The sequence below is a fragment of the Rhipicephalus microplus genome, chromosome 4, assembly GCF_043290135.1.
Source record: "Rhipicephalus microplus isolate Deutch F79 chromosome 4, USDA_Rmic, whole genome shotgun sequence".
Classification (NCBI taxonomy): domain Eukaryota; kingdom Metazoa; phylum Arthropoda; class Arachnida; order Ixodida; family Ixodidae; genus Rhipicephalus; species Rhipicephalus microplus.
In genome coordinates, this window is record NC_134703.1 from 157,817,090 (window position 1) to 157,829,469 (window position 12,380).

Consider the following 12,380-nt stretch of genomic DNA (forward strand, 5'->3'; position numbering starts at 1 on the left):
GGGCCTTTGTAGCTGAGTTGGTAAAGCGCCGAGCACTTGGCATTATGGATGGAGAGGTCGTTGCTGCGATTATAGATGATGAAACTTTTGTTAGAGCTTTTTCTGTGTCAAAGAGAAAGCCTATTTTGCCAACGCCACATTCATGGTGAAAACAGGTCACTAAAGTTTTGATAGACGCCAGCATAAGACACTTTCCTCTTAAAAACAAAGAAACGCGCTCATTGGCCATCAATTGGCCCTTGCGCCACTAAAAACTAGTCATCAAAAACAAAGAAACACAGACTGTAAGAAAAACAGAGACAGACAGAAAGATATAAAAAAAGAGAAACAGAAAATAGTAATAAATGTAAGAGAGGAATAAAATAAAGATAAATATACACAGACAAAATCAAGAAGAAGGGAGCAAAATACAAAGGGAAACAAAGCGAGCAAGAGATACAAAGGAACAGGAAATAATATACCAGCAAAACAATATATATATATATATATATATATATATATATATATATATATATATATATATATATATATATATTGCAAGAAAATAAGGAGGAAAAAGGAAGGCCACCAGGAAGCGCTGATTTTTTCATTTTTCAAACTAGGCACGGCTAGTGCGCAGCTGCCATAAATTTTTTCTCGGCACAGGCGATGACTGAGAACTGAAGAGACGCAGAAAGGCAAAAAAACACAAGATTTGAAAGCTTACTGGTCCATGCCTATTCAATAATAAACCTATCAATCCGGTACGCGTACGTGGGTGCCTAGTGATTACGCAAGTATAACTTTTCGTGCCTTATTTACCTTCCTTGTGCGTCTCTTCACTATAGCGAGTAGGCGTCCGTAGTGTACTCAATGCCTTGTGTTCGTAATTGTATGTTTTGTCTTGCAGAATAACTACTTACCAAGTACCTCAGCTCTCGTTTATTTTAATACCTTTACTGCGGACCTCACTCAGGCATTCTTGTCATAGAGCCAGACAAGCCACTACAAGACCGTCACCTACCACCCACAGATAAATGACCTCTGCGAATGTCTAAATGGTACTACTGCTGACATACTAGCCATGTAAAACGTCGACATTAAACATCAAACAAGGGATCGCATCCTTCCGCATGCGTCTTCCGGGTACGACACGGCCGAGCAAGAAACGACACAGGTCATTCCTTGAAAATTACATTTTGTATTAAACTAGACAGCGACAGTTGACGCCATGCTGCCCGAAATCACGAATCAATAAAACCTAAAACGTCACACTCTACCTTCAGAGCACCAGCAGCCAGACAACTCGCCCACCTGGGCAACAGGAGACAACAAACTAACGGCAGCCGTCGCTTTGATTTTTTTTAACTCAACATCGAATACCAAATAAGAAACCCTGTTTGAGTGTGGACGCCAAAACGCTAATGAGGGCTTACCGAAAGGTTTCTGCGACAATACTTCGGACCGCACACGGTACTTCGAAGTCTCGGTGCACTTGGCATCGAGGTTGCATTATCGCGAACTCTAAAGTGGCATCAGGCAAGCCTCAAGGTCGTACATGTCGTGCGCCTTAAACCGTCCAAATTGCATGAAGGAACCTGAAGACTCTAGTTCTTGTTTTTTTATTCCTCTTTCGTATGAAATAGAGTTTACTTGCTCTTCTTCATTCTGGTGTAAACGCTAGCACGATGCTTTTTCCGAGCCGAGAATTCACACGCGTGTTTATTGCTTTATATTGATTTATTCGGGTTTATGCAACAAAAAAAAAAGTTTTCAACTCTCGACGCAGGCTACGCCATGGTGCTTGTGATGCCTTGCTATTTCTTTGGGTAAATTTGTTCAAATTACATGCAGTACGCGCATAGTAAAGTCTATTTTAGGGCCTGCGCGAGCACTATAGCGATAACGCGCAAAGCTTAGAACGTGTTTTATAAAGAAACTGCGCGTTCCAGCAATGAATATCTTGGTTATTAGATGGCCAAGGACTGCGGATGCGGATTTGAGGGAACAGCGTGCATAGCTTTTACTTGAGTCTTAAGTGCAAGTTCACCAAATAAAAGGTTTTGTATTTGCAAAACCTGCTAGGGCGTTCACCACCTTGGTCATCCCATGGTTCCTTTACTGCCAAGACCATACTGTCGCTTTATTCCCACTGTAAATGTGAAGCATATATATAGCCCCGTTCCTAAGATAGGCGTAGCGGTAAATTGAGTGTTGATCTTTCTCCGCGCAAAATATTTCAATGCATCTCTTAAAAAAAACAAAAAAGTGGTTTTATAGGACCATTCATTAATAATTTAAGTACAAGTGTTCTGCTCTATCACTGCATACGAACACGCCTGCTACCTTGTTTTTTTTTCTTGGTCATTTGCAACGCATCCATGTAACAAGTTCTTTGTGATGAACCGAAATGCAGAACATATCAAAAACAACTGAGGAATAAGACTGGTCTTTTCTGTCCAGTATTTTTATTTTTCGCGTTTAGGTATACAGTAACCTGATGATGTTGAGCGCTTAGCGAAATTCGTGAATCGCTAACGAAAGATGCAACAGTACACGTGATGCGCAATGTTTCAACTGTTCATTTTCGCAAAAGAGTGTCAAAAATATAGACGTAACACTGATAGCAAAGCACTATCACAACCTGTTCTAGGTACAGCTTTTTCAGTCCCTCGTGTTCCGCTCAACCAAAAAAGACGAATGAAAAGAACATGCAGATCATGAGAGCGAACAACTGTCACCCCTCGACACTTAAAGCATCCTTCATGCTCAAGCACAAAGGAGTACACGTGAAACAAAAGCACATGTACAGCCAGGATAAGCTTGAACTAAGAACTGTCAAAGTTCAAGCACAAAGGAGTACACGTGAAACGGAAGCACATGTACAGCCAGGATAAGCTTGAACTAAGAACTGTCAAAGTTCTAACTTCTTTATACGTAAGTGGTGCCCTCGTTTCGCAAGGGCGGCTGCTGTGGTGAGCGAACCGACTATCATGCCTTTTCTGACTCGCGGCGAGGGCACAAGCAACACCTACTTAATTTCAAGGCTGAAGGGCTGCCGCAGTGACGTCAGAGGGTGGGGGCCCAGTTACGCCGCGAATGCGGCGGAAAGGCAGTGCTTCGTTCACGTTTTAGGAGAACCAACGCTCCCGCTGTCGCAGCTGCTGCGGCTAGATTGGGCCGAATAAAAGAAGTGGGAAAAAATATTACTCAGCATGCTCAGTAAGATAACTGGGCTTCCACCTTCTGATGTCACAGCGGCAGCCCTTCGGCCTTGAAATTTAGTCGTTGTTGGCACGAAGCGTACAAACAGCACTCATCGCGAAGAAAGCGCGCGTGCGTTGCAATGCGCGGGGCGACAATCTTTGGACCTGTCGTGCCATCTACTTAGAGATGACGAAAACATGCTGAAGCTAATAAGCCCCGAGTACCGCCAACGGTAACGGTTTTTGCAAATAGTTCATCGTATGTCGAAGAAGTCCTTTGTTGTAGAGTCACCTTGCACCACGTTATCAGGCACCAGGGGTCACATGTTTGACTATTGGCGGCGGAATTATTTCTTGTACGTTTTATTTACCATCTGTAAGTGCGTGTTTTTCAACGTCTTGCCCGAGACGGAAATACGCCAGTGTAACCGTGGTGTATCCCGGCACAACACATTTCGTATTAAAAAAAAAAAAGATCAAACTTAGTGTACTGATGCATTCGCTACGATTACTAAGCTTTCATTGATGACAGACATTATCGTAAAAGAGAGAATTTAGGCCAGAGTTAATTCGACGTCCCGAACCAAGATGGTAGTATAGAACCATTGTGTTTGCTGTAATGACATCCAAGTGCACCTTGGCGTCGTAATATATTGCAAAGCATCAGCTTTAAATTTATATAACTTCTGTATAGCGTTAGAACGTAGTTGTTGAGATGCATGGATGAATGGTTAACGAATGATTTAGCACATATCTGTTGAATGTATAATGAATGAATAATGACCAAAGCTAACGTATAAAAAAGTTCATTGTAGAAGCCGCTTTTATTAGGCAGCGAAAGAATTATTATGACTTCTTGTTATTTTCCTGTAAAAACGCTTGATATAATTCGGGAACATCGCTACGAAATTGTTGTTACCAATTTTGCAACAGATGTCGTTTAAATGACTATTGCCATAAATTTTTTGAGAAAAAAATTGTTTTTTTCATTCCATTACGTTCAATTTCGAAAATCTGTGATAAAGCGCGCAGATTGAACGTGGCTTACACCAGGGGCCCTTGCTAAGTTACGGCCGCATAATATTGTCGCCAGCAGCAGAAACCACGTAAGATAATTATCACATGGCAGCCATGACAACCTCGCTCATTGTTTCGAAACATGAATTTCACGTAACACCATGCTTTCTTGCTCCACTCCTATTGACAATACGCCGCGATCAAGCATATCATATAATTTATGCGCAGATAGAATTTTGTTGTTTCTGGTGAAGAAACTTCGTTGTGTCCGCCCAAGAGCATCCTTCAGGTCAATTGTGCCACTCCGATTAGTTACGGGGTCTTGTTGAGGCACACGGTGTTGACAATAGCCCGCGCCACGCTGTATGGGTCGCAGTTGGACGCAGGTCGCCGGTCCTCGAGGTAACCCTTGCGGTCTTCTGAGACCTGCACAGTTGGTGAGTGGAGAAGAAAATAACAGTGAGTAATCTTCTGCCATAACTACCAGTTTAACATTTGAAAGGAAAACTGAGAAGATTAGACAAACAAACGAAAAATTCAAAGCGCTCCAAATTTCGGACACTGATGAAACTGCAAAGATGGGGGCCTTCCCTTCGTCAGTCATTTTCGTTTCTCTTTTTTGCAAGCCTTTGAAGTACGCTCCATGACAGCTCTTTTTTAAACACTCTTGGTCAAGTTTTGAGGTAGCTTTGAGGGGGTAGTAGAGTTTTATTGCATCTTGAACGTAACATTCTGAGCATAGACAGAGTCGACAGGCTTTATACATCGGTTTTACATCGACAGGTTCTACAAAGAAGCATACAGGTTTTACGAAGAAGCTTAGTTACCTCCTTCAGTTTTTGTGGACCAGTGCTAGAGGAGCCAGGACATGGTCTCCCAACAATTCAAAATTTTCAGCGATGACTATAGCAGTACAGGGTCTGTTATGCCTGGGAACGGGCACTGGCGTCGCTGCGGTCACGGCGATTTGAAGTCATGGCAAGGACTCGCCTATTTCGCCACCGATTGTCTTCTTTTTCGGCGCCTGCCATGTACCCGCACCTTAGTGAAACGTTGGCGTTTACTCCTCAATTTTTTGACGCAAATCTCGCAAGGTAGAAGATGGTACATGGTGGAAGGTTTCATAACTAGTGAAACTTGTCGAAGCTGTAAAAAGTTTTCATAATTTATAGCTTAGGCCAGGCACACTCACGTCCGAACATCATTTGTTTAAAAAATGGTGTTACAGGACAACAAGATGGTCGTTTCCATTGCGTAAATCAATAAATGAGTGCTATGAAAATATTCTCAGATTTGCTAACGTGATTACAGTTAGGCATATACTCCGGGTTCAGAACATATATGGGCCGAAGTATCAGAAGCAAGGTTATACCTTTTCTATTCTCTCAATGGATTGCGCTTTGTCGAGCAAGTTACGCTGGCATCTGCAAAAAATCTTTATGACTTGACAGAATGGCGATTTATCCAACAGGAGCACTCAGCTAATATATACGGAAAATTCATCATTATCATCATCATCACCCTCATCATTATCAGCCTGACTACGTCCACTGCAGGACAAAGGACTCTCCGATGTTCCGCCAGTGAACCCGGTCCTGTGCTTGCTGCTGCCAATATATACCCGCAAACTTCTCAATCTCATCTGCCCACCTATCCTTCTGTCTCCCCCTAACTCGCGAGCCTTTTTTGGGAATCCAGTTAGTTACCCTTAATGACCAGCGGTTATCTTGTCTACGCGCTACATGCCCGGCCCATGTCCATTTTCTTATCTTCATTTCATCTAGAATATCCTTAACCCCCGTTTGTTCTCTAATCCACTCTGCTCTCTTCTGGTCTCTTAAGGCTACACTTACCATTTTTCTTTCCATTGCTTGCTGCGTCATCCTCAATTTAAGCTGAACCCTGTTTGTAAGTCTCCAGGTTTCTGCTCCGTAGCTAAGCACCGGCAAGATACAGCTGTTATATACCTTCCTCTTGAGAGATAGTGGAAAATTTAAAAAAAAATATTAATGCCACACACACAAACATTCCGAAAATGTTCAGATATGTCCGTTTCTTTGATCGTATTTAGAGATTGCTTCTTATCAGTCGCCAGGTAAGATGTAGCCGTATACCGTGATTTGTGTGAAATGTCGGGGTGATCCACCAGCGCCTCACAAGTCAGGAATATTCACTTCGCGTAGGAGCACCACATAAATGATTCGAACACAAACGACAGAAAGTCACAATAAACTTTTTCTATTGGGCACTCAGCGACGTGACTGTGGTAATAATTAAAGAACTTTCGCACTGATAAGTCGACAACTCGTCTCACACGTAATGTCCACGTAATCAACTGCAAGAAAAATTAATTTATCCGGTGGCTATCTAAATTGGTAGTTACGAGCGCGGCTGTACCGTTGCTACTATTCTCCACGAAAACAATGTGAAAGCAAGACCAATTTTCACACAACGTCAACCGCAATTAACCTCAATAATTTCGATGAAATGAAGCCCCGATATTACTGCGAAAAAAACATAAAACTAAACAACGTGTTCAGTGAGCAAGTACGCGTGAAAAACAGACACATTAACGGCGGTGGTATTATAAGTGGGTGAATTCAATATATTTTGCGATATTCAATGCAGCACGCGAGCGCGAGGCTTGGCACATCAGCGCAAGCACTGTCCGTAGATACGTGAATTCCTGCGGCACAAAGAACACTAGAGGGTGGAAACCCTCATATTTCTCGAAGGAAACCTACCGACAACTCCCCTTAGTAATGTAAATGTGGTGTTTTGCTTGTCTAAATCACATGACTGTGCACCAGTGAGTGTGTTGTATTCAAGCAGCTCCGTGTTCTTTCTTTTCAAACCCTTCTAAACAGGGCTGCCGTGGGCATGAATGGAATTTATCATAGGGGTTAGGAGAGCGACACAGATCTTTTCACCCCTTCACATTGCCTACGACGGAGCGCGCAACTGTGCGGAAGCAAAAATAAACTTTTGATTGTTTTACCATGATCCCTACTAATTTTCTTTTCGTCACGTTCATCTGCAGCTTGAAACGAGCATGAAGTGAATGCAAACAGCGGAACAGTGCACGAAGCGAGCGCATTACTGGACACTTTTAGTTAAGCGTACGTAACCAGCCCACGTACGCAACACTGCCACGGGAGAGAACTGCGCATGTGCAGTACGTAACGTATCGATTCCAGAGATGCGCGCGCACACCCGTGACAAGACGCTGCGTAGGCAACGCAACGCTTACTATGTTATGCTGTTGCGAGACCTCGAAGCAACGCGAACTAGAGTATATGGCGGCTGCATCGGCGTTTGATGCAGACAGCAACAGTCGACCTGAAGCAAGGCGTGTGTACATCCAATGAAAGGCGGTGTTTTCATGCCAGACAACGGCACATTCAAGTGGTGCGTTCCGGCATCCTGATGATTCAGAAGAAACTGCTTGGTGTCTCACAAAAACTCTGAAGAATTGCCTTCGATAGGTTGTGTGCGGAAACGCGCCTGTTTTCGCCAGGCCTCTCGGCGAATGATCCCGCAAATAAAGCGGTAGCTTGTTACGTACTTCTATTAATGGGGCAACACAACACGCCTTAAATGTTGTGCGAGCTTTGACCTAAATGAGTCGGTAGTAAATTGAAAGGTCATGAATACCTACAACGCGACCACTTGCTGCGGAGTACGCTAAGCCTCATCCAGAACAGCGCTGGATAGAACGCTGGAGTCGATCCAGTGCGGCCATGCCCGATCAGACGCCGTTCTTACATTGCGCACCCAAGTTCAAAACAGCAAAGGCGAACGTGCGCATTCAGTGCAACTAGGAACGATGCTAAAAATCTACACAGCGAACGCTATGACCTGTCTTGTACGCTGGTGGCCCTTACACTGCCAGTCAGGATGTTTTTTTTTTGTGCAGCTCACAGAGGCCACGTTATTACTGGAACAACGGTACTAGAACCTAGCATACTTCTAACGTGGGTGGTGCTGATAAGCATTCAGAACCCTTTCATCTCGCATAGGATTTATCTGAGTGAAACGCTTCACGTTCGTTGCACTAGAAGTTTTGTCACACACTTCGGTTGCAACGTATACGCAACGTAACTTTCACAACGTTCGCAACTTCTCCGTACCGCCAACTAAAAGTATCTATTAAGTAGGCGCGCCGCGGTGGGTATCGAAGAGTCCGTGCCGTGACGTCACACAAACTTCCCACCAGATGGCACCACCATAACTTCTCGGGGATAATACAGATATGAAGAGTGGGCTGTGACAGAATATTTGATTTCAATACAGGCCCAAAATGTCAGCAGCTGTAAACTCCGACCACTGCCTGTGACCGTCATTTTGCCATGGTTCCTGTGACATCATGTGCCGCGAAAATGGCGCCGTGATTTGCTACCACAGTTTCAGCTGCTAAACAATATTCAATTTCAGTGCCAAGCAGAGGGAAGCTCAAATATCTGGATTACATGTGCAGCTGACGGCGAGCAATATCGTTTGCCGGAATGCAGACGCTCACACAGCCGACTGCAGGCTCGGAACGTGAGGGCTCGCGCGTTGGCCAGTGTAGCCATACTTAGGCTCCTTGTGTGTTTGTATAATAATATAATAAAAATTGCTTGACCAAATGGGCTGAAATTTTGCTAGCTTATTTGTGAATGCTCAGAAATTAAACCACATAACACAGAGTATGATCGAAAATTGAGTATCATGGTCTTTTTAGTCAGCAGAATTTACCCCCACTTGGGGACGCACTGTGGCAAATGCCCATTTGATGAAACGTTTTGTTTACTTTTACTAGCGGTGAACGAGGACACTCACCCCACTTTTGTAGCCCATACTTCTTTAGGATCACTGTTACCAAGGAGAGAGACATAAAAGCCTAAAATAAAAAGAGCCTGGCTGTTCAAACGAAGAGATTGGGCAGACTATAATAGGAGCTTGCAGAATAAATTCCATATGCAACAGCTTTTCAAATGAAAGCGAATGGCATGAAATATGAACGTAAGCACAATATCCCTTCTTTGCATGCACAACCATCGCTGTGGCTGTGTGCCTTGGATAGCCGTAAACCAGGTGTGAATCCAAATAGCGGTCATTGGAGCTACATTTAGCACATAACCCGTATTTACATCCATCCGCATCAGCAAAGCACAGATGAGTTAATAATACGCGGTTATCAACTATATTGTCCCTCGTAACCATTGCATGATATCAGTGTCAAAACTCATAATTGCATTATTTTTACACGATCAGCTTACCATAGAAAATAAAATTTTGACATTTGTAGGACACAAAGCTATAAAGGCACATAGGTACACTAATTTCAAACGAGTGATAGATCTCTCGAAGGCATACAAGCAAAAATATTACTTGTTTCTTTGGGCTGCTATAGGTGTTGTGACCAAATACCAACATGCCAAAGCTCCCCTTCTATAATATGTGCATCAGAAATGTGTAGCACCACACAGTACCATATATAAACACTATATTAATTCGATGCCTTGAAAATTTTTTGGTCTAACCACAATACAATAGTTACAATACAATACAATACAATAGTTACAATAGTTGTAACTATTACAATAGTTACAATACTCAACCTACAATACAATAGTTACAATAGTTACAAAGCTCAACCTAACAAACGTTTTAGTGATTTAAGTGGTTACGTCAAAAAGTAGGGGACCCTAAAGCTTAGTCTTTATGAGTTAAACGCGATAGGGACATCCTGTTCGTAGCATTTATTTTAAACACTTTGCATAAAACTGGATCGAACTTGCTAGACACCCAGTGTGTAACCTCAATGAAATAGGCGCAGAAGCATGTGTGCCTTTTGTAGAGGGGCGCCGGCTTTTAATCACGGAGCCATTATGATAATCGCACGTACTGACGTCCGATGGGTATGTACGCTCGTACAACGAGTTTTTACTGCCATATTTTATGTTGCATTGTGCGGCACACATACAGTAGCTGGATGTTTGTGAAGCATGAGAGCTACTTTCACTGCATTTCCAAGCAGAGGAAGTTCTTTTAACTGTTTTCACAAGCAGAGGCGTGGTCGTGTGGTGGAATACCCACTTACCGCACAAACAATCTGGGTTCAGTCCCCACGCGCACCCCAACAACCTTGGTTCAATCCGCACTCAGCTCCAGAGTTTGTTATTGTTTCTTTGTCTTACTTGCATCATTCCCGATTTTTTCGTCACGCATAAGATGATAGTTCTTCGCTAACAACCAACAACACCGACACTATAGAATTTCTGCGATACGAGCTCTTTAACGCTATTGCATTAAAAAGTAAAATTCATGGCCTTCAATCAAAAAATCTGTCGCAGTTTTTAAATGTGGTCTCTAGTTGTATACTTGCGCAGTAAAAAATGCAACCGAATTCAGTGGTGAGACCAAAATGAAAATTCAGAAGAGCCCAACCTGCATAATATTGTTTAGACGCGCAGAGTGATTGAGCTGACATTTTATCAACCACCAATCACATTCGTTGTCCGCGTGTGCAGTCTGTGCCCACAATCATAGGTCGCAAGGCACATTTACGTTAACCCATCCGGGCAAAAGATACCTCTGTAATCATTATCTTGAACAGTTAATCATTCTGGTCAGCAGCTTGTTTTGCTCATCGGTGGTTCGATTTAGGTCTCGCAGTTGAATTTGATTTTGTTTCGTCATGCCACAAGAAAACCAGGGGCCACTTCAATACATTAAAGCGACGATAGGGACTTCGCATAAAATATTTTATTTATCTTATTTCACATGGCCATCTAGCTGCACTAATTACATATGTGACTATTCTACTTTTTCATACTACTGTTCCAAATGATGCATCTGACAAGATCAAGGTCTCTGCCACCGCAAAAAATTACACTGTGAAGGTTTCGAACGACGTTGTTCAACGAAGGTGTGATAAATTCGAAGGATTCCGCAGACTTTTGAGAATTGTGGACGCGTTTCTTGAAACACCAGGTATATATTTTGTATTAGAACGAATACAGTGCAGTAGCATAATGCTTCCTTCACTACCTTACATAAGGACACCACAGGCCTTTCAATAATTAGTGTGAAGACGAAGGAACCGAGCTCTCTTTAAGCAATGCTGACACCCAAAACCAAAATAAACAAGGTCCATGCCTACTTCGTCTTATTTCTTGAAACTGCTTTCTTTATGGTCAAGAAAGTCACCTCTTCCTTCGCGAGCTTTTTATCATGTGATCTAATAAATACACAAATATGAACCAATCTATTTTACTTTTATGAACTGCTAACTGTGTGGTTTCTCGTGCTTCATGTTGTCGAGAATATCCGACTTCCAGCATTGTAACAAAGAAGCAGTACGGTGTCAGTTTGTGTTATAACGTGTTCTTACTACTCATCTCTGGCACCTAAAAAGAGAGTTGGGGTAAGTCAATGTCGTGAATGGCCAAGAGACTTCAAACCCATTTCATGTATTAGCCGCCAGTTATGCCAAAACAATCTTGGGTCTGTCTACCTATCTACACACTTCAACGTTTATGCCCAGGCTTCCAAAGGCATCCGAAGCAGGTTTACTACAGCATGACGAACCAATGGTGATTTGCACATTCGAAATGTTTGCTCGATCTAGTGGCTAAGGTACTCGGTTGTTGACCCGCAGGTCGCGGAATCAAATCTCGGCTGCGGCGGATATATTTCTAATGCAGGTGGAAATGCTGTATGCCTATGTGCTCAGATTTGGGTGCACGTTAAAGAATCCTAGGCGGTCGAAGTTTCCGGAGCCGTCCACTACGGCGTCTCTATAATCATAAGGTGGTTTTCAGACGTAAAGCTTCAGATTTCAGTTTGTTACAATTTTTGTTAAAATTTTGTTTTTGTGAAAATTTTTGCTTCATTCGCGTCAAAATGGCATATGCCAATGTCTGTAGTGTGTGTTGCATCGGTTAGCCGTTGTGTTTGCTTGGAGGTCATCTTGCAGCTGTTCTTTTATTTCTTGTTTGTGAAGGGTGGGCTTGTTTGAAATAGGCTGAGTTCGCTTTTGATGAAAAGTTTCCCACTTGAAGATTATTGATGTGTTTTATAATATGCTACATCAAAGTGTCTGCATTGACTATCAACGGATATTAAGCCCCTAGTGATGAACTTAAGCGTCAGACAATTCCGTCTCATTGAGCTGAGTTCTATGGAGGGAAT

At 42.8% G+C, this 12,380-nt stretch overlaps 1 protein-coding gene across 3 annotated transcripts in view; it reads right to left on the minus strand.

Annotated features, from left to right (window-relative positions):
• Positions 1 to 2,430: 2,430 nt before the first annotated feature.
• Positions 2,431 to 12,380, minus strand: part of LOC119172444 (glutamine synthetase 2) — a 28,728-nt gene continuing 18,778 nt past the window's right edge. For all 3 annotated transcript variants that reach the window (XM_037423555.2, XM_075893812.1, XM_075893813.1), the window contains exon 6: positions 2,431 to 4,628. In XM_037423555.2, the coding sequence (XP_037279452.2) occupies positions 4,515 to 4,628 (114 nt within the window). In that variant the 3' untranslated portion in view covers positions 2,431 to 4,514. The remainder of the gene's footprint in view (positions 4,629 to 12,380) is intronic.